The sequence below is a fragment of the Anopheles coustani genome, chromosome 2 (assembly GCF_943734705.1).
Source record: "Anopheles coustani chromosome 2, idAnoCousDA_361_x.2, whole genome shotgun sequence".
NCBI classification, from domain to species: domain Eukaryota; kingdom Metazoa; phylum Arthropoda; class Insecta; order Diptera; family Culicidae; genus Anopheles; species Anopheles coustani.
The window spans coordinates 42828293-42852185 of NC_071289.1; the positions used below are offsets into that span (position 1 = coordinate 42828293).

The 23893-nt window shown below is 39.6% G+C and overlaps 1 protein-coding gene across 1 annotated transcript; it reads left to right on the top strand.

Moving 5' to 3' along the window:
* Window positions 1–1149: 1149 nt before the first annotated feature.
* LOC131264423 (transient receptor potential cation channel protein painless-like) lies at window positions 1150–18144 on the top strand. The gene is given in 3 exon segments (XM_058266725.1): window positions 1150–1332; window positions 1388–3692; window positions 18110–18144. Coding segments are annotated over 3 exon segments (2523 nt in total).
* The last annotated feature ends 5749 nt before the right edge of the window (window positions 18145–23893 follow it).

A 23893-nucleotide genomic window follows, 5' to 3' on the forward strand; every position in this document is an offset into this window, starting at 1 on the left:
CTGGTTGATACATTAGGCTGTAATCGTTCCTATAACTTCCTAATGCCTATTGGCCTCAACCAGTCTCCCGCCGGAGCGGGGCACGTTTTCTAGCTTGCTTTTGTTTGGTATCCGGCATATGACCCATCCCCTTAGAGGTGGCTGTCGCATGGTAGGCCCCATGGCGAGATTACCATACAGGATGTGTCTTTCACACAAATGCTATCTCTCGGTGGTGGGGTGAATTTTGCCAATCTGATTAACATCGGTGTTGGTTCGGTTGAATACCTCGGTTTCAAGCTAATCCCCCCCCCCCCCCCCCCCACATTTCTTCCTATTATACTTGATTGGGGGAACGATCTCAGCTATTTCGTCTTAATTTTATTCATGGTGCATTCCATCTTCTATCTTATATATTAGCATTCTTTCATTCACCCTAGACGAACCTCTGCAGTATGGGTCTTCAGCCAAAAACTCGCTCAATTCAATTCTGGAAATTCCACTTGTTCCGCAATGTATTTCTGGTGCCACTTGGACCATGTTGTTTCGGGCAGTTGCGGAGAATGATCAATTGGTATTATATTATCAGCTCGCAAGTGGCTACGAGTGGCTACGAGCTCAGTGGTTCGTTGCTCAGTTGTTCTGTTCAGTCTTCTTTTCGCACTGGAAGTGTTAATATCTATGACATAGCTTGGTGGTGAAGTAAGCAGTCGAAAGTAAAAAAAGGTTTCTTATTTGAAAAGAGATTTCAATCGTTCTTATCGGTTGCTGGGAAGCAAAATGCCAGAAGGTAAATGTCATGTAACAAACCGCCGTTAGTATGTTTCTGCTAACGTTAACTTCTTGTTGTGGCACTAGGACCTTCTTCATCTGCAACGGGCGACGTGGAGAGCGGGATCACTCCGTTAATTACTCCAAATAAGAAAATAAACCTATCTAACAAAGAAATAGAGGTTGGTATAAAGCATTCAATTAATGGAATGTGAAACCACGTCATGATGATTGAGTGATGTGATAAAGATGAAAAAACAACATAATTATTTGTCGTTTAACATTTTGTAGGAGGTTCAAAAGTGCTTTAATGACGTTATCGATACCATAACGGTAGATAATAGACCCGCAAAGTTGGAAGAATTCAAGGGAATATTGGCTGACGGAAAAATAGAGATAATGGAGGCATACTATAAGCAAAACGAGAAGAATTTGCAAAACGTGATGCCCCACGTTCCTGATCAGAAAAGTTTTTTAAACCGTTTTAACCTTCAGGAAGTATTGCTGAGAATGCTCAAAGACATCGCTAAATATGCTGAATTTTTGAAATTGTTCATCAAACGTTTCAAAGCGCACAAAGAGGTAGGAATATGTTGTGATGAACAGAGCATTGTAATGCAAAATATACTTGTTTCAGCGCATCGAAGGTAAGCTCCTACTAAAGAATGACACCGAGATGAACAAGTCCAAGGAACAAAAGGACAAGACCAAGAAACAACCACGACCAAAAACCAACAACGACCCAAGAACGATGCGAGAACTGGACACACCTCTGCATTGTGCGGTAAGGCAGTTGAATGAGGATTTCATTAAATGGCTCTTGGAGGAACCTGAGACCGAGGTTAACCTACGCAATAAGCGTAGGGAAACGCCTCTGGCAATTCTATGCGTGATGTATGGCTGGAGTAAGAAGCGCGAAACAGAAATGAACGCACCAACCCATATAATGAAGCTTATAAAAAGATTGCTGGTAAAAGGAGCCGATTTTAACATCTACATGAACGAAAGCGCACTGCCCTTTGATTTCCTGCGAAAGTATGATACAGAAGCAGATGTAGTCGAGATAATCAAACTTAATGCTAAATCGAATGTTGCAATAACTGAAAATCCGCCAAAGCAGTTACATGGCGAAGGCAAGGATGTGTCCAGAAAACGAATCGTGAAGTTTTATAAGAAAACTGAAGACATGGACGTGTGTGTCACGCTAGAACTAGTTGAAATATTCATCTACTTTAAAGATTTGGAAAAGTTTAAACATTATTGGACAGATTTCCAGGTTACCAGTGCCAATGTTAAAAAAGTTATAACGCTGCTTTTACATGTGGCTGTCGAACGAAATTATACGCCTTTCGTGGGTCATATCATTAAGAAGGCATCAAAAGAAATCTTTAAGCTAGAGGAGAACAAAGCGACGCAGGAGAACAAACAAGAAGAAATCCAAATGGTTCATCGTAATGAGTTGAAAGGTCTGCTAAAAACGGTATGTCTTAATGGAAACAAGGCCTTGTTAAACATGTTTTTACAGAAGATGAACGATAGGCTGTTGGTGAATCAGAATCCTCTGTTGATTAACACGCTGAATGGAGCGTACACGATGAAACAGAAAAAGGATTCGATCTTCTTGCTGGATTGTATGGAAATCTTGATCAACAACCACAGGAAAGTTGACATGTACCGTGTGAACGTGAATGGAAACACGGCTTTGCATCTGGCACTCAGTTATGGATATGAAAACTTGGCCTTGCTCATGCTAAAACGAAGCCATGGATTAATAGGACTCATGAATAATCAATGTTTAACACCCATCGAGTACGGGAGAAGGCAGTTTTGGAATGATTATCTGGACAAATGTATCAGAGTTCAATATCGGACTGAATTAAAATTCGACGTGAATTTCCTCCAGCCGCCACCGAAAAAGGAATCAACTGAATCCAAAGCGAAGGTATCGTGCTGTGGAAACTGGTTGAGTTGTTTACCATGGTTCAAGCCAATGAACGAGTTATACAATTCCAAATACCGTTTCACTCGCACTGTGAACGACATGACCGCTTTGCGTTTGATTTCCCAGTCTAAGGATCGCAAGGAGTTCCTCATGCATCCAGTCATCATTGCGTTCATAACAATGAAGTGGGAGCGTCTTTGCCACTGAAATATCCTGAATTTTTTGCTCACGTCGATAACAATGTCCACATTTGCAATTTATACACTTTTAGAACCGGGAAGCTGCAAAAATTGGTCTATGGCGGGTACGATAATCGGAGCATTGATATTATTGGTTCGGGAAATTACGCAGTGGCGGTTGCGGCGACGGTTTTACATCACGCTAGCGAACCTAGTCGATATCATCAATCTAGTGTTGATAAGCGCAGTCTTAGGATGTGAATACGAACGTGGTGGAGTGTGTAAAGCTGTGCCAATTGTTTCTTCGTTTGTGGTAGTCAGTTTGTCCCTTCAAGCAACATTTCTACTCGGTGCATCATGGAACAAGCTGTCCATTACGCTTTACATGTTCAAAACGGTTGCGATCAGTTTTTTCAAGAGTTTTCTCTCTTTCACTCCAGTGATCGGTGCGTTCATCTATTCATTTTATCGGACGAACAACGAGCCAGCAGATTACTCCGCCACTTACTATTCCAAAAAGGACTCTCAGAACAAAAGTGCCGAAAAGAACTTCAACAATTTTCCAACGTTCTGGAATGCCATCATTAAAACATTGGTTATGACTACCGGCGAGTTTGAGGCGGCCAACATTGATTTCGATGGCGGAAAGTGGTTGCTATTCGTTGCGTTCGTATTCGTTGCGCCAATCGTTATTCTGAATCTTATGAACGGTCTTGCGGTCAGCGATATTGCTGCTATTCGTCAACAGTCGGAGTTTATTAGCATTTACAGGAAGGTTAAGTTGCTTGAACGATTCGAAAGTGCCGTGATCAACTATGGCTGTACAACATCAGGATGTCTACAACGGTTTTTCCGTGACCCGTGGTTTCCTGGTCCGTTTTTCGAGAATCATGAGAGCATTATTTACATCAAAACGAGGGAGTTGAACCAATTGAAAATTCAAAAAAAGAAAGGAATGTCTAGCGAAAAACCTAGGCCCCGCTTAATTCCTGGCTTTTTTGCTTGGCTGTTCAAGTGGAACAAAAATCGTTATTTTGGTTCAGTTGCACGTTGACAAGGCGATGGCCATTGTGAATAAACGTTTCACGATCAATTCGGAAGAAACAACTAGTCCATTTACAGCTGATACATGAAACCGAGGGAATACTTCATCTTGGCGTACGTGGATAGTCAGTGCCTTCGTACAGGTAAGGGTCCGGACTCGGTTGGGATTCGAACCCACTTCGTCGAGCTGGTGAGCCCCGGCGCTCATGGGCCAATTTTTTAATCTACGCTACCGCTTGGTTGTCGCATAGCCGCAACACACAGGGAATTATACTTTGTAAAAACTAATTTATAACAATAGTGAACTACCAGGCAGAAAAGTAATACTATCTGTTAGCACTGCGGAAGATCTACGTTACTAGACTTTTTTATGTTTTAGCTTTTGATGTGTTTGGTACATTCTTGGATTCAAATATTTTAGGTCATTTTGAGATAACGATTGCTTTGAAATAAAACTAAATAGGTTAAAACATCCTGAAGGATTGACGTTTTACAGTAGATATAATAAGACCAACATTATTATAACTTTAACTGGATGATTTCGAATAAATAATAACGTATGATTTCAATACAACCAGGCACTATGTTCCAGATTTAATTCTTAATCATCATTAAATTAATTGAAACATCTTAATCTAATGGAAACATGAGAAAAATAAAATGTTGTGCTTGTAACTCGATTTAGGCTCCACCCTGACTAAGGAAATTGATGACACTGAACCATTCTTAGTAATTCAGAAGTCTCAGTTACTTATAGTCGTTTGGTTTTTAATCAAGAATTAAGTTGCTAGATCGGTGACATGAACACTTGATTTTAAGTTCCAACACGAGTTTAAAGGCAACTTAGAAAAGAAACCCTGGAAATACGCTTCCATTCTTTCTATTAACAATTCTCATTCAATCATATCAGTCAGGAAACTATTCGGCTCCGCTGCTATTCGGCTCCCTTTCTGCACCAAGGCCTAAACCCAAGAAGCAAACGATAAAGGAAGTCAGCCTGCCGGAGGCGTATATCTTTGCGATTAATTCAGTCGTGTCGTCTTTGAAGTATGCTATTCTTGAGCCGTTGTCCACCGAAATGCGAACAATGGTGGCCCCGTGGACAGAGGCCTTTACTACTCTTTCGAACCCAGGTGGTCAAGCCAAGAGATCTACATGGCGTTATGGGCTTTCTTCCGAAGCAGTGCTCAGTTCGGCCATTCCGATCAACCAGCGGGCTCAACCGCTGGGGCCTTTCGAGGCTGTCGTAGCGAGGCCCCATGATTATGCTCGCGAAGTGGTCACCGGCTCCAGCGTGTATTCGCCGAACTTTGTTGCTTCCCACCATGCCTAGGCCTCTGTGTTTTTGGTTTCATCTTATGGTCATGTGTTGAAAAATTCTCTGTGATATCATTTGCTAGTCTAAAAAAGCCTGTTCATGCTGACTATAGAATAAGGCAAGCAATTATAACGCACACCGACCGAATTAGTGATCTAGGAGCCCTTTTAGATAATAAGTTATCCTTTTTACCAAACTATGACAGTATTTTAAAGAAAAGCAATAGGACGTTAGGGCTAGTGAGAAAAATGACGTCTGATTTTAGGGACCATCAGTGTTTAAAAACTATTTACTGCAGCGTTGTAAGATCAACATTAGAATTCGGTTCTGTAGTGTGGAGCCCAAGTGTCGCGTTCTGGACAAACCGACTTGAGGCTATCCGAAAAAGAATGACTAGGTAAGCTATAAACCTTTTACTTTAGTCCAATAGCAATGAGATCCATATTCTACACGCTGTCTGCACCTACACCCTATTGATGACACCACGGCACAACAAACAGTATGCCAGCAATGGGCCTATTTCCTCCATGGTAGTTTAAGGATCCAATTCTTTTCTGCGTTCATCGCAGCTAGTTTACCTTCATGTTTGGGCCATCTTACTGATCATAATCTGGGCATAAGCCCATCTGATACCAAGAAGTTTAAGTACGTTGCTTCTGATTAAAATTTGAGTATTTTTGTTTCATAATTTTGTTGTCTACCTTGCAACTACAAAGAACAATAGTGGCTAACCCATAAATGCGGTGCTAGAACGACATGCGGCCACTTAAAGTGCACCAAATGGCAAAGAAACCTACCTGGCCGATTTTACTTGCGTGCCCGCTTTTCGGGTCTTCGCCCACATTTTGGGCTATATCTCAGAGAAACAATAGATTTAGATTCTGTTTTCAATTTACTAACATAGTGGAAGAGTTAATGAAAAGAAATTTATACGTTGAAGGTCAATATTCGGTTCCGGGAATGCTGCAGGCTTGTGGAAAGACAGCAGACCGTCTCATTTTTCGAGCGTCCGATTTTACTTGCAGCGGACTGTATACAGTCTGACAAGAAAGTATTCGTACAGTCATCAATTTCAACTTTAAGCATAATTATCTCAGCGACTACGTGACCTAGGACAACCGTTTGAACGACATATCGTAGATAAACTTCTATTCTATCCAATGAGGTCTTAACATTTCAAAAAAGTTACTTGTAGGTCACTTTGTTCTAACGAAACCCCAAAAAAGGCTCAAAATCGATGACAAAAAAGTATCCGTACATGATGAGTATTGATGATATGCCATCCGTACATGATGTGTCAATATGATGCAATCAATGCCACTTGCTTCAAAAGTAGCCTGTAAGTGCCAAGAAATAATTTCTACCAGTTTTCTTTTCGAAAGATGCTGGAAATTTGACCCGATTCCATAATAGTTCTAAAGATGTCTACTAAGATCAGGATAATCTTCCGTTGATGGTAAATCTAGGCATCTTTCGACAAATGTTGTACAGAGATCGATTCCGGACACTTTTCGAGTAGCGTCAACACTCGTATGATCTCATAAAGTCGTCACTCTTGGAAAATACATGGCCTATTCTTAGGATCGTTATTTTACTCAGAGAGAACATTGTAGAACATCTAAACTTTTACCAAGGGTTGGCTTGTCTAAGGAACAAAATGGGCTAAGTAGACCATGTCCCACAGATGATTTATGATTAGTTCAATGTTTCCAGTTCGATTAATGGCCTCCGAGCACCATAACACATACTCTCAACTACTGTGTTTTATAGTTGGAACAACGTTGCTCGTATTGATAATTGAGTTCGACGTCAAGTCTCTATTGTTGTTCGTTTTTTTTGGCCAAAATTGCTTAATTTTGTCTGTATGAAGTCTGTATATAGTGTATAAAACACTGTGCCGACACGCCAATGGCATCAAAATACAGCGATTTGCATATCCCCAGTCTTCCGTATTCTTTCCTTAGAAACGACAAATTTGCAACGTACAATTATGCAATGTTATTGTTATTTCCAAAAAACCTTCCTAAGAGTTGTAATCCAAATCATATGATTGGTGATCTAGACACTTCGTTCGTCATGTTTGAGAACTCTAAGTATGGAGGACTTCATAGCTTTTCTAGCAATCACCCCCTCATAGCGATTGAGTAACCACGAAAGATGTCTGTTTGCAGGGTTTAGTCTAGTTATACCCTGGTTAATTCAACAAATTATAAGCTCCTGAGACTTGACATGATATTTGCCACAGGGTTCATCAACTTGCCAAGTTAGGTTCACATAAAAAAGATAGTTCTCTATCGATTGCAGCTGTTTGCCTAGTTTCACAGGCCATTGCACGTTAAATGATGATATAAAATTGTTACCACCATACTTTTAGATCCTTAATAACTTGAAATAATGGCTAGGTTGATATTTTGACTACTAGAACCGGTGTTTTTGGTCAAGAAAGTCGGGTGTACAAATACTTTTTTGTCATCGATTTTGAGCCTTTTTTGGGGTTTCGTTAGAACAAAGTGACCTACACGTAACTTTTTTTAAATGTTAAGTACTCATTGGATAGAATAGAAGTTTATCTACGATATGCCGTCCAAACGGTTGTCCTAGGTCACATAGTCGCTGAGATAACTAGGCTTAAAGTTGAAATTGGTGACTGTACGGATACTTTCTTGTCAGACTATATGTACAGTACCAGGCATTCAAAGTCGGACACTTGAAAATTGAACAATCTTTTTACTTTGAGGTAAGTTATCTTCTTCTTCAAAGCAGCTAGCGACACGAAACTGCACAGGGGACTTCTCCAACTTTTGTTCTTCGCGAATATGCAAAAAAAGAAACAAAAAACTCCAATTGCGGAAATAACGGGACACGAATGAGAAAAGTATTCTTTTCGAGCCAGGCACTAAAAGTCAGCATAAACGGCTATACGTGCCGTAGGAGGGGGTATTTAAACACACGAACAATCGTGAAGACAAAGACAGGGGATTACCATATATTGCTCTGGTAATAGTGCGTTAGGGGGGAATAGGGTGATTCTTACCTTCACAAATTGGAAACTACGTTTCCCTGGATGTCCATTTTGTACGTGATATGTATTACCAAAATGGCGACGAAGCATCGTGTGGTGGTTTGACTTTGTTGTCAATTTTGCCTGTCTCCTGCTTTTCGTCCAATATTTCCTGTAATTTTTCTATCATTTGTTAAATTGGAATGTAATTGTCTATTCAAATGGTACATACACTGTGCCAATCGGTAAGTGGGACGGTCAAAAAAAGAACACTTGTCTGACTTTGCGATCAATTTTAGGGTACTTAGAATTGATAACAATGAATTTCGCTTATCACATCTTCTTTGTCTATCTTTCTACGAAGCATGTGCAAAAAGAGAGAGTAAAAATCGGTCACCAAGCGGCGCAATGATGGAAAAAGTGCAAAAAGTCATAATTTTGCCAGCCAAACGTAAAGTTGGACACTTGCTTTTCAGGTTTAATACGTGGTTTGTTGAACTATTTCCAGAAGTTTTTGGTATTTAATTTTATTTCTGTTATAGTCTATGACTGTTTGTTGATGCTTGACAAAAGTTTTTTCTAACTTTATTGGACATTTCTGCTTAAATTTCTTCCTATTACTGTTTTGTTACCAATTTATAATATACAGTGTTTGTAACATAGGATACTGTACAATTTTACTCAAATTGGCTATTGGATTTCATACTAAAGACTCAGAAAGATTCTTCTGAACTTTGAGGCTGATTTAGAGTAGTAACTTTTGTGTTATTCGTAGCTTATAGTGAGTATAGTTAACCTGGCGGAACTCTTAATCTTGGAATAGTGAAACTATTTCAACAACATCTGTCATAATTTTCTTCATCATATGAACGTTGTGATGGGTACTTATCGTACTTTAATTAAAAACAAGTTTTTCAGTTCATTCTGATCGCATAAACACCTACAACATTAACAAATGACCTCCAAGGAATAGGAGTTAAAACAACAATTTTTTTAAAACTCGTCAGCTCCGTTTTACGTTCTAAAACTGCCTGCCTTTCTAACCAAAAGTGTATATGTTTGCTTCATATGTAAGTCATACTTACTGTGACGACAATTACCACATTAAATGAATGCATTTGAACGAGATAGGAAGAGTACCTTTCAACATAATCTAAAATCATCGTCTATATAAGGTTTTGAAAAGTAAAGGCGTTGTTTGCGGTTTCTGCGGGTATGTTCTGGAAATAGTTTGGAACCTTCTAAATGCTTTCATTATTTTATTAAATTCTTAGACATCTATAATTGAGGAAAAGTCTTCAATTCAGTTGGTTTTTTGATGAATCTCACATCATCGTCCTTTAAGTTTATTGTAAGATGACCCATTTCAAGTTCTATTTTTGACAATATGGGCTTTTTTATCGATTGTTAGTGTATCGCAAAACAGTAACTTTGGTTAAATTGATAAAACCTGATAACTTTCGGCATTTTTAATCGATTTATATGATAAAAAAGATAATATTTCATTCCTTGCAGTGGTGTAACATATTTCAACCACAAAGTGTAAATAATTTATCAAAACTCATCTTTTTTATACATATAACAATAATTTAGTATATCATAGATCATCAGAAAATGATTTTACGTGCCTAAGCTAGCTTCCATAACACTTCAGCCGCAGACATTCTTAGGAATCCTAAGTGTCCAACTTTACGTTTGGCTGACAAAATTTTGACTTTTTGTACTTTTTCGATCATTGCGCCGCTTGGTGATCGATTTTTACTCTCTCTTTTTGCACATGCTTCGTAGAAAGATAGGCAAAGAAGATGTGATAAGCGAAATTCATTGTTATCAATTCTAAGTACCCTAAAATTGATCGCAAAGTCAGACAAGTGTTCTTTTTATGACCGTCCCACTTACCGATTGGCACAGTACATTTGATGTAAAGACCTATTTGAGTGGTTTGGCTGGCAAAAGTATGACTTATTGCACTTTTTTGATCATTGCGCCGCTTGGTGCCGATTTGTAAGTCCTCTGTTTGCACATGCTTCGTAGAAAGATAGACAAAGAAGATATGATGAGCGAAAGCCATTGTTATCATTTCTAAATACTCTAAAATTCACCGCAAATTCAAACAAGTATTCTTTTTTCATTTGTCCTACTTACCGATTTGCACACGGTCACGGTCTCGGGCTACTTTGTCTCGGCAGAATCATCCGGAACCGCTTGCCGGATTCTCCAGAACTGGAAAAACGATCTTGTGCTTTGTGTTGGATCGTTTTATATGTGGTGTCCTTCGTACATTCCTGAACCGTTAGTTGCTATTGGAAAACAAAGCACACCCTTCGTTACGTCTCGTCGTACACGCGAACGTATTGCGATGATATTACTTTGCCATTTTGTTTTTGTCATTCCCGGGTTTCTTCTCTTACCTCCTAGACTGTTTTTCCGATATTCTTTTCTGCAGGCGCTATGAAAAACGATTAATTCCCGCTTTATTTTTCTCTTCCCGCCCTTTCATAACAACTAGACCTTCGCGTATCCACCGTGGCTGAACGAAAAGCATGAGGCTTGTTCTAGCGGTATCGCGAGTTCTAATGTTTTCACGCGAAATTTAATGATGGTAATTTATTCGTGTTCGTGTTCCTTTTTCGCACGAGACGTACTTTATGTGATTGAGATGGGCTTCGACATTTTCCTCTTGCTTCTGGAACTGAAGTTTATTTGAAGGCTTTCCGAAGGAGGTTGTTTTTTCCAGTTTTTTCTTCGTTTGCAGCTATATGGTTTTCCAGCCATTTGATCTAAGCTGTTTTTTGAGTAATTTAATACATTTCATCAAATTGGCATCACACCTCGTCTCAATTTATTTGTACTACTTATTGATTAGTTTATCATCTTCACGAAATCAACGGAATGCACTTCGTACTTGCTTGATTTTTATTAATTAGGATAATTCCAAAAGTTTGCTTGCCTTTCGTCTTTGCTTCACCAAAACAACTCTAAGTATAATGTCTAAATAATTGTCCAATGTCTAAGTATAAACTTATGCATATTTTATCAAACTAATGTTTCGTTCCAGGTGTTGTGCATGTATTTTTGTATTATTTTATTCTCTCCTGGGGCGTAGATTATATACGTTTCCCGCTTCACTCATGGATGGGGCACGAAAATCACTTTTTCATTAGTATGGCCGCTACCTACGCAACAGGCAGAAAGTAGACAATGGAGGGACAAAAACGACAGTTATCGTCAACAGGCGAGTAGTTTCGGGGACGTCTAATCATCTACTTCTAATTATCGTCGTAATACAATAAGCATAACATCATAACATCATCGTTAAAGGACATAGTCATTTAGGTCAGCACACTATCTAACAACAAAGGACAATCACAGGGTTGAGTTTCCCGAATGGTGGTAGAAACTGTTACTTTAATTATAGTTTTTTATGTGTAGTGTCTGGAAAGGGAGTTTGGGTAAGATTTGATACTGTTGGATGTAATATTTCTTTTTTTTTCTACCTGTCCTGTTTTACGAGTTTTGATTGTGTACGAAACCCATTACCTCCCGTTTCGCAATATTTTTTGTAAAAATAGATGTTTTCGCCTCTTTCACGAATGTAATTATTACCAATCTCTTTCAACGGTTTCTAAACGTCGTAAATATGCCTTTTTGAGACGTTGACAATGATTCTGGTATTCAGCAACCGAGGACACACTTTTTTTCTATGGTACAGTTATACTACTGCATTTGTCTAGTACACTTCATCCTTATTTATTACATACTCGTGCTGGTCGTTAAAAATAGTAGAAAAGCAGTAATGAGTATGAAAACCCAGACAGCGTTAACGGCGTTAGTTCATTTCATAAAATGTCCAGGAGTCATAAATTTCTTCTGCCATTAGCGGCAGTAAATGGGGGGAAATCGCAGGGTTACTCCTGGCGCCAGGGTCTTGTGGGGTTGCGCTGTTTCGTTTCCGTGCGTGGAACGGAATTAGCTTGAGCTGTTTGATTGAAAGGACATTGTGATTCAAAATGTATCGGGTTAAGATTGTGCGTAGCGTATGCTACAATAGAACGCAAGGTGCATCATCAGGTGTTTGCAATATTACTTAAAATATAAAATGAAAAAATAATCTGACCATCAAAGCCTTAGTATACTTTAACTTAAAGGCTTTGTTTTTTTTAATTTACTTTTTTATAGGAAATTTACAGGCCTTCGAACTAAACAGGGTTAAAATTACAGGCTTATAAGCCTATTAAGCTCTTCTTTGAAAAACCATCTTCGAAATATTATAGCATTCAAACTTAGGCAACATGCAGAGAGAAACAATATTATTCCAGAAGTTCAGTTTGGCTTTCAACCCGCAATGTCTACTACTCACCAGTTAAACAGGCTAATGTATGTATTAACCCCTTCACAGTTTTGCCCGAGTCTGACCCGGGCCAGCGGATGGGATTATCATTACTTGTAGAAAGTTCATACAAAGAGTGTGTAGTACAAGTTCAAATAAACTATGAAACGAGTTTTCAAACGGTTTCACTTAGGAAATCCAGTTCCAACGTAAATAAAATGTGTTACTGCTATTAGGGTTAGGATAGGTTAGCAAAAATAGTTTATAATATCAACAAGCATACATTTTCCTTGCATTTAAGAAGGTTTTTCTCCAACAAGTTTTTCTCTTTTGATGTAGACCCTTCACAGTCTCGCTACGTCGACAAAATGGAACAAACAATTGTGTTAGATTTTCTTTAATTGAGCCTGGCTCGGCCAAAACTGTGAAGGAATTTAAATTCGCCGCAAGGTAAATACAAAGTTAAGGTTCGAAAAGCTAGAATAACATTTAGAAGCAATGAGGATAGGGAATGCCGTACCCGTTAATATTTCAATTTGACTGTAAGTTTGCAAAAATGTGTATTCAACATATGAAATAAAAAATGTATACTACTACTAAGCTGTTTTCTATAAACAATAAGAAGTATCTGTTCTCTACATGTCGTGGAAGTAGTACGAATTTATCCCAAAAAGGAAATTTCCTTGCAAGTTTGGAACATATTTAACAGCATGATGCAACACTTCAAGGTAGCTTATCTCGGATGAATCAGGGTTTGTAAGATTTGCGTAAGGGAGATTTTTCACTTCGTGTGAAGCTATCAAATTATGTGGTTTTGATCGAATTATAAACAAATTTCATTGCATTACTTGAAATTCATCATTTGTTTTCGTTTAATATTTATTTCGGTCATGTTTAGGTAACTGCATCTGTAAACTTTTTGTATTTATATTTTGTAGATTATTTTAAATTAGGTTAATAAAATAAATTCGTGCTGTTGTAGCGAGCGCTTTCATTCACAATACATTGAAACTTGAGTTTCGTTCTGTATTCCATATTCACCGAGCTTTTTGACTGGTACTTATTCATTTTTTACACTTATACACTCTACAAGTTGTTGCAAAATAATTTAATTAAACAAACGAAAATTTTAATTTGACAATTGGAATACTAGCAAAATTCAACAAACTTATAGTCAAGGTCCTTGTTTGTGAAATGGCAAATGATTAAATTCGTCTTAGCTATTATTAATAATCGTTTTCTTAAACTAATTTCTTTCGCTGCGAGCGGTGGCATTTAAATAGACCGTTTATTTGAATTCTGTGTATTATTTAAGATTCGATAATCTATGTGGCCTACATTAAGTAGACAAAGACGTAAACGTAAGACTACAACATTGATGGAGCTGGCTCATGCAAATCTGGTTTTTCCTGTTACTGGCTTTGTTACTGTACATACAATTTATACTTTGTTGCAGAAAACATGCAGACTAGCTTCCTCGTAACCAGCGTTCGTCGGGTTTCGTACGGATCGTTCAATTTGCATCAAACATGGAATGTACATTGATTATTTGTGGAACAGACAGTCATATTGACGTGTGATACAATGTTCTGTTATGGCCGAGATCCTGCGTCAGCGTTATGATATGCTAATGCACACAACTTACAGTTTAATTTAAGTGGGTCTGCGGTATTCATCATGAATTAATTATTTGACTCTTGATTGGTATAATACATCGCACATAACTTGTCTTCATCTTCTGAGCATTTTACAAGATCACAGATGTTGCTTAAACGACATATGATGTCTGCGTATTCTATTAACAACTACAAGATCAGCTTAACACACGAACCACTTACACTTGTATGTACCAAAGGTGTAAATTTTTAGTTATTTCCAGAAACGTTCGTTTAACCGATTCCGGCAAAGTTCTTGGACATTTTTTTTTCTGACGCCTCGTTTGTGTGTACCTTTTTCATTCCCCTAGAGGAAATACGGTAAAAGAGTAAATGAGGCCCCGGCCGCCATGTTTTCGATCGTGGCTACACCTCTTGTGGACGTTTAAACTGAATGTATGCAATTGGTGATACATTAATTCGTTAAATTCATCCTACGAGTATTTGAATCGTAGTGTGTACCGTTAATTTCGGCTACGCAATCAACCTAGGGGTGCGGTATGAGGGGGGCCCACGGGCCCCTATTATTATTTCTCAAAACTATAACAAACTCTCTTTTTCGGTAGACCTAGCGCAGTCCGCTCGCTTCGCTCGCTGCGGGCGCGCCGCCGTTTCCAAATCATTTCTTCGGCTAAACTCATTGTTTCATGCTGTCCATCATGTGTGGTATAGTTTAGTTACTAGTAACTTACAGTAACTTAACATGTAAAAGTATATTTACTCGCATTCAACCTCCACTGCGTGATTAGTTTGAACCGTTATGTTCTTTTAAGCGAACCGTTAGCGATCAAATATTTGAAAAGTATGCATGCGTCGCGCTTTGCATAGCTTCAGGCGCTTAATGTGAACCAGTAGGAAGAGGAGAATCTAGCCCGGGGCCTCATTTACTCTTTTACCGGAAATACTATACCTTTTGCACCCGACCAGCCTATGCGTAAAATTTTCGCTAACAGGCAGTTACGTGAAGTATCTTCTCGAGGGGTAACCAAGGCAGCAGATGGGTTGCTGTCAATTTTCCTTTAGCCACAGGTTCAACAGATACAACTTTGCGCTAGCCTGACTCTAGGTGGATATTGTTTCATTCGGGAGTTGGTGGAAAATTTACCATTTCTATGACCCCGTTAAGAATGAAACATAAAACCCACGTTTCGGTCGAATGTTCTCGAAAATTCCTGGGAATGGTTTAACACATCAAACATGCGCTGCAAAACTACTATCCTGCACACAAGTACTACCTTATTTTCTAACCTGCTCTGCTTTCAGCTGCGGAGGAACCAGTACAGAGGACTATAAAATGGTGACATGGTAGGGTTTATCCTATTCCGCTATCGTAAATCGCAAATAACTTTAAATCCCAGGAGAACCAAATATCAGATTATTTTTGGATTTGTTCAACGAATCTAACCCTGAAACAAAAGGAAGGTAAACATTCTTCATAGTATGATGAATAAACATAGAATAGGAGGAACCTGGATAGGAACTATTTTCTTTTAGTTGAATATTTTACTTTTCAATAAAATATTTGTAGAAAATCAAGTGAATACTTGTAGATTGACAAGAAAAATCATACACGTAGTAGCAGGCTCTAACAGATTCCAGGAAGTGCTTAGTCAGTAGGGCCACCATCTTTTTAACATCATCACATCAGTTGACATCAGTTGCTTGAACAATGCGCGTGATTCGGATTTGTTTAATTATCCCTACGGGGTGGGCGGTGCCACGAGCGACAAAATAGTTCCATGATTATGGTGACGATTTTGATAACCATGTTCATAGATGATGCTGGGTCATTTGCCGCTTACAAATTCATTAAATTAGTGTGAAAATTTACTCTTCCAGCTCTTGATGATTTGACTTTTTTATTAGTATTGAAGGTAACAAAAACATACTTTTTGTAATATTTGTTTTCATTTATTACACAAGTCATGCAACGGATTTTCCTGTCAATTATCTCATAAATCATATGAGTAAATTGTTATTCATTAGACCACCTCCGGCGGGTCTTGATGGTTCAAGGATTGCGATCGATCTGTCCAGCATTCATTTATTTTCCTTCGCTTTCGCTCAATACCACGTACCAGTTAATCCCTCCAGTGCTTGTAGTATTCCCTCAAACTATCTGTACTCTTCCATCGTTCCCGTTGCTTTCGCGAACCAAGAAGAAGCTTGTGGTATTCGTGGAAGATGGATGAGTAGATACAAGATGTTCATCTATTTTATCTTCGCACTCCTGTCCGACCGGTACGTAGGAGGTTAGAAAACACTATCTTACAGTAGGCTTTCGAAGTTCGTCGAGAGAGACCATTTTTCCACCGATCGAAGAGGTTTTACCCATCTTGCCATTGAACCAAACTGGCAATCTCTAGCGAAAAGGAGCTCTTTCGATTTGTTACGATTATGTTCTCTAGCCAGGGTATCTCATTATGGTTGAGGTGAAGGTTTACCACAGCATCGTTTTGTTTCGCCAGATTTTTGCTGGTTGCCGTGGGTGTCGGAATGGATGGGAGGGACGGAATCGCTAAATGGCCTGTCGGTCTTGGGGAAAAATCCCATCAACCATCGTACCGAAGGTGCAAAACATTAGTAAACATTATCGTAGCTACGGATTCTGGTAGCAGGGGAAATCGATAGGTTTCTGAATCAAACCGGATAAAAATACGGAATAAGTCTCGGGTGAGAAGTTTGTTGATGTTTGGAACACATCGTCTATTTCACTTTGCACGACGGATTAACATTAAATTTTGTCGCCAAATTCAAACCAACTGCAGTGGTATGATTACTTTTGTTGCTTATTTTTCGCTGATAAAGATTAATAAACACTAAATTTACTATAAAAAAAGTCGCTCCAGAAAATCCCAGCCGAATAAATCGCACAGCGGCTACATGGCTAGGTTACATTTCAACTCAGAGGTCGAAGGGCAATGAGAACAATTATGCTGACCACATTTCATTTCGGCCTGTCCTTGAAGCAGGTACAATCGAGAAACAACAGCTTGTGTGGCCAGTGAAGCAAACGAAGGAAATAAACATCCTTTTAGTAGAGTTTAACCATAAATCTTCATCGACACCATATAGTGCAGTATTTCGACCGCCAATGGAGATAGTAAAGTATTGACGCCGTCAACTTGACGGTAATATTAAATTTATGCCGTTTGGTTAGAAATTGCTTACAGAATGTCATGAAGTAATAATGCTGTGCTGGAAATTTCTTACTATGCGACAGGAAACATCAATTGCTTGGATCGATGGAGCTATAATAACTTCTGGATATTACATGTATGTCGTTATGATAAACCTGCAGATATATTCATTTCAGCACTGTGATCGAAAAGGAGCTCTAGCTACCGTTGCCTCTTCTCGAATGACATTTTGGTTGTTTTAGTTTATGAGGATTTCCATTCGTTCAACCTTTGTCGGTGCCTATTTACACTCAGATAGACATTGCATTTTTTACCTAGTAGCAATTGTTTGGTATGATGCAGCTATACTGGATCGGCAATTGGTAGTTTTAAAATGGAAAGCTGTGGTTGATAACCCATTGAATCTGTTTTTTTGTTAAACTTGTCCACCTATACGCCAGATTCACTCTCTGGCATTTTTATCACCCTCTGGCAGAACTTGTTTTTTGAATATATTTTCAATCACTTCCAGTTCTGACTTAAATATCTATAAGTGTATCTTTATCTCTAATTTTGTAGTAAAATTATTATTATTTGAATTTATCCAATAGTTCCAACTCTTTACTAATTATTTTTAAAGGTTGGGCAAAGCTTAAGGAGGGAGATTGATTTGAAATTCACCTTGTACGTGTAGAGCACGGACTATGATCGAAATCCGTTCGACGGTCGGTAAAAATGAACTCTGTGCGTTTATACCTTATATGTTCAAAGGTTCCTATGAAACCTCCAGCTTCGTTTATACCTAAGGCGCTTAAGTGTTTCCATGAAGTAATGTTATTATGTGGCGCTACAGCCGCTGAGCGGTCTTGGCCTGACGAAGCTCCATCCGAAACCGCTCACGGTTGCTCTCCACCTTCCACCTTCGTCTACGCCATCCTTCCACCTCAATTTAGGCCTACCACGCCTCCTCTGTCCTTGGGGACAGCCTAAAAGGACTTTACGGGCTGGGTCGTCCGGTGCCATTCTCTTGACATGACCAGCCCACCGGAGCCTGGCGAGTCTAATTCGCTGTACGACAGTGCGGTCTCCGTACAGCTCGTAGAGCTCGTCATTATATCGGCTCCTCCATTGTCTCTCCTTACATACGGGGCCAAAAATCCTCCTGAGCATCTTCCTCTCGAACACGGCTAAGAGGGTTTCGTCAGATTTGGACAGAGTCCATGTCTCGGAGGCGTATGTGAGCGACAGCTTCGACTGTCTTGACAGGTATCGTGAGTGGAAGAGATTTCTCAGACTGTATATGACCGGTTGGCTGCCAGCACCCTAGCGCGAATTTCATCTTCAATGTTGTTGTCGGTGCTGACCTTTGACCAAATTTTAGACGACTTCAGAAGTGCGTTCACCTACTTGCACGTCATCCCGCGTAGGCTTTCGGCAATTGTTGGCAGGGCCGCTGATGGTGCCACCATCATCTTGGTTTTTCCCTCGTTTATCTGCAGTCCGAGGTTATTCGCCGCTTGCTCGATCCTTTGGTATGCTTCTGCTACAAAGGAGAGTCTTCTACCAATAATATCAATATCATCAGCGTATGCCAGGATCTGGATTGACTTATAGAAGATGGTCCCCGAAGTTTCCACCTCTGAGTCTCGGATGGCCCTCTCTAGCGCTAGATTGAAGAGTATGCAGGCAAGCCCATCCCCTTGGCGAAGTCTTTTGGTGGTAGCAAAGGAACTTGAAAGTTTTCCATCCACCTTCACCTGACAAGTGACGTTAAACATGGTCATTCTTACAAGTCTGATTATTTTAGCCGGGATTCCAAATGAGCTCATGGTTTGATACAGTTTTACCCTGGCTATGCTATCATATGCGGCTTTAAAGTCAATGAAGAGATGGAAAGTATTTTGTTGGTACTCTGCCATCTTCTCCAAGACTTGCCGCATGGTGAAGATCTGATCAGTGGTTGATCTCCCTCTTCGGAATCCCCTCTGATAGTTTCCTACTATCTCTTCAGCGTATGGGTCAACATTTTTTTCAACACCGTAATCAACACCGTAATACCCCTGTAGTTACCCAACCAAATATTTTCGGCGATAGTGAACCAAAAATATAGCCTTTCGCTCTTACAAATGTTGTGTTCTCTTCTGGAGTTTTTCTCTTCTGTAGTGAGCAAGTTTTTTCTCACTTCACTGGCTATCACCGAAAGTGAACTGTATCTCGCTGGTGTTTTCGGGTTGGCTTCGCCAACGAATCACCCCCGAGAATATCAGCGAGAAAAAGCGTGGTGTCTCCTTGGGTAGTGCAGTCAAACTTATCTCCCTTTTTGTTCTCTAAATTTGCGCCTCCATTTTTGATCAGTTTGGCTGTTATTCCGTCCGTGCCAGGCGTCTTATTGGTCTTGAGGCGTCGGATAGCCTTTCGTTTTTCTTCAATGCTAGGTGGCTGAAGCATGATTTCATCTGCTGGTGGAGCCTCCAGCTGCTCGTTAAACTGATCATTTAGTGATTCATCGAAGTACTGAGCCCTCCGTGAGAAGACCTCTGGCTGGTTGCTGACCAGATCTCCATCCTTGCTGCGACAGCAGGTCACCTTCGGAGTAAAGGTGCTTCGGTGGCCTGCTATCGCTCGGCAAAAATGTCTTCTGGGTTTGTAACGCACTGTGGTTTCCTCGAGTTTTCGCATTTTAGTGTCCTCCCATAATTGCTTTTTTTGCTTGAAAACTCGTTTCTCTTCTCGTCTCGTTTCTCGAACCGGTGGTATTCTTCTGCGCATGCCCGTGTTCTTTGCTTCTGCTGCATTGTTCAGTATGCGCAGTTTTTACGTTCATTTTCAAGTCTACACTCCTACAATCGTTGTTTTTAGAGCATCCCATCTCCCGCTCGTATCTGTTTCTCCTTGTTGCAGTAGTCTCATCTATGGCTCCGTGGTAGGAGAGTTGGACTCGACTCTCCTTAAGAGAGTCCGTGTTGTATCGTGTTTGCGTGTTGTTTCTAGCCACATTGGCTCGATGGGCAGGCGATCCTGCATCTTATAACTCAGCCAACCAAGTAATGATCAGAATCGACGTTGGCCCCTCTATAAATTCTGACGTTTAACAGACTCGATTGATGGCGGTGATTTATCAACACGTGGTCAATCTGGTTGGAAGTGGCTCCATCCGGGGACACCCACGTGATTTTGTGGATGTCCCGTCGCGCAAACTTGGTACTTCCGACGACCAGACTGGACCAATCTACTACCGTTTTCGTTGACTGTGCTCGATGTACTGGCGGTACATCGACTCCCTACCGACTTTTGCATTGCAGTCCCCCAGGATTATTTTGACGTCATACCTGGGGCAACTTTCATAGAGTTTCGCGAGGCGGCCGTAAAACAGGTCCTTGTCCTCTTCATCTTTGTCTTCGGTAGGGGCATGAACGTTAATGAGGCTTATGTTATAAAATTTGCCTCGCATGCGCAGGTAGCATAGCCTATCGTTTATAGCCTTGAAATCAATGATTGCGGACTTCGCGAGTTGACCTGCAGCAAAGCCCGTGCCAAGCATGTGGTGGCGGTCGTGGCAGCTTTATTAGATGTCGTAGCTGCTGCCACGCCTGTTCTGCACACCACTACCTAGCCAGCTTATCTCTTGTAGTGCGACGAGGTCCATGTTTAGCTTGGATAGTTCATCGTCCAATTGATTCAAGGCTCCGCGGAGCTCCGGTTCTATACATTGTGCGTACATTCCATGAGCACATTTTAATCGTTGTCCTGGGGCGTTACATAGGTCCGTTATCGTCGAATCCGTTCCATATATATATTCGTAGTTCCGTAGTCGATGTTACCGGGGGCGGGTGACTGGCCCTGCGACCCAGTTGCAGCTTTGGTTGAGCCTGGTTGCCCCCCAGGCGTTCAAGCAGCCCGGCAAACCGAACTGCTCACCCCCCTTCTGCCTTAGCCATGCCACCCCATCCTCCCAAGGGGGTGAGATTGGACCCGTTTACCCAAGCTCGGATAAGCGGGGCTACATGTACACGGACTGTATGGCTTGGACATACCAGAATAGGAGTTGGGTAGGAGAGCCTATGTAGCTTTCAGGAGGCGTCGGATCCTACCCCATAACACAGACCGAGAGGATTTCATGAAGTGGATGATTGTTTCTTTTCAAACGAAGTTGTTGGTAATCATTTGAATTATTACACAATACAAGCTGACCCAACGAACTTCGTCTCGTCCAATAATAATAATACACTAATATTGAAAAAAAAACAAAGCATTACAGTTCAAGGGAAGCCCCATTGATTTGTTGTCTGAAGATATCGACTCATAACAATAACAGATCCATCTTCAAGTCGCGGCATATCAGACAAAGAATGTTTTAAAACTCCAGTGAACGATTCACGGCTTCTTTTTCATTTTCAATACGATTAATCAATTTATATGAAGGCAATGGTCCAGCTGAAGTCATTAGCATAAGTTTTTTAAGCAGCAAAAATTGTACGTGCACTCAACCAATCTTAGTTTCGATACTATGGTGCATTCACATAAACATTTGTGATAAATCATTTTTAGTTTAAGCGAATTGGCAAATAGCGGGTAGCAAGCCCACGATACTATTCACCAAGCAGAACATTTTAAATTCAACGATCGGTGCTGGCATTTGAATTTCAGTCAATAGAATGCTACTCGTAAACAAACTCCCATTTTCAATCAACACCAATGCTTCATTGAAGATCAATGATTTTTTTATTCAAAATTTCCCTTTCAAAAGTGATGTGAAATATCTTCGGCGATGTCATTTTTATACGTATCTCACAATCAACAGGACTTTTTATGGCTTCATCGAAATAATCTTAATATTAAGTATAGACACTATAGTTATTGCTGTTCATTCATAGATTCCAGTGATTATCATGTTTCAGCAAGTGTAATTGTGTTCTCGTAAAGTTGCACATCATACTCAACGCTGTCCGCAATGGCTCAAACAAATCGAAGGTATTCGTTTTCGATGGATTGTGTAAATTTGTTGAAAAATTTATTTATTAATTTATTTATTTTATTTAAATTTTTTTTTTGCTAAAGCAAAATTAAAACACACCTCTACGTCCATGTATCGGACACCCTTGCTTTTGCATAATCATTTCTCCGATGCATTTAATTTATATGTGAAGTAACTGCGAATCAAGCAATAATCTCGGAATAGAATCGCTGCTGCAAGTTGGAATCTTGTTTCTTATGTTTTTTTTGCTTGCTGTACTCCTGCCTCAAGAGTTCTTGGTGTCAAAAACCGGCCTATCTCTTCCGGCGACGTTCTTGCAAAATTGTTTGATAGTTTTCCCTGAACTTAAATACTCAACATTCATATGTATTTAGCAACAAAGCTCTTTTCTAGCACTCAACAAAATACATTCAACTCCTATCAGAATCAAATATACGTGATACGCTTGTTGATTAACCGAGATGAAATTATTCGATGATCTGTGAATTCGCACTCAGGATTTGTCACAATTTTAATCGGTATGAGTAAGAAGGAAAAAAGTCATCCCAGAACTTCGTTAAGATTGGCCAAGCAGTTTCTTAGTTTAGTTATACATCGTATATTTGATTTGATTGTATGGAAATCTGCAATTTTTACAAATCTTTCCATTTTCCGGCTTTTCGTTAGGGAACGTTAAAGTTGTCTTTTCTTTAAACTTGCCATGAATAAAACCGAACAAATAATCTGATATTGTCAAGAATGGCTCAGCCGATTTTGAATTTTAGCTTTAAAAACAAACAAACACTCATTTTTATAAGTTTCATTTTTTTGGGAAAAAACATTTATCGAGTTTTCTGGATTTCTGGCTTTTCCTAAGGATTTTTCTAACTTTCATTGTTTTTATTGGGCCAAAAGAAACAAATCATCAGAAGACTTCGTTGGGATAAGTCCTACCGTTTTCGTTAGAGAAGATAAATAAATTTTTTTTATATGGAAAAACAGCCGTTTTTACCGAATTTTCAAATTTTCCGACTGTTCCATGGGAATTTTCAAATTCTCTTTTTTCCTAAACCTTTGTTGAGTAATAAGGAACAAATCATACGAAGACGTCATCAAGATTGGTCCAGCCGATTTTGAGTTTTAGCGAACATACAAACATTCATTTTTATAGATATAGAGAAGAAGAAGAAGATATAGAGAAGAGATAGAGAAGAGAAGAGATAGAGAAGAAGAAGAGATGATAATAAATTCATGAAAACTACAAATTGGATCCCAAGAATAGCAATTAACACACTTTTTTAAAAGCAGAACCCTCAAATGTACGAATTCGTTGAGAAACCGCGGCTTAAAACTTAGAGGATTTCTTCCCATACAAACGGGAACGACCGGATTTGCGAAAAGAGTTCATTTCGTTCATATTCAAAATGGCAGGTAAAATGAACATATTTAAGGGGAGTTGAGTAAAATTTTTGGCCGCCTTTTTTCACTTGACTGACCTTTGACAACTCGATTAGAACGAATATTTTTCCGTTCTCTACGCGATATACAACACCCAGCTAATGTTGACAACATGGATGAATAGGTCTCTCTAATAGTAGGTG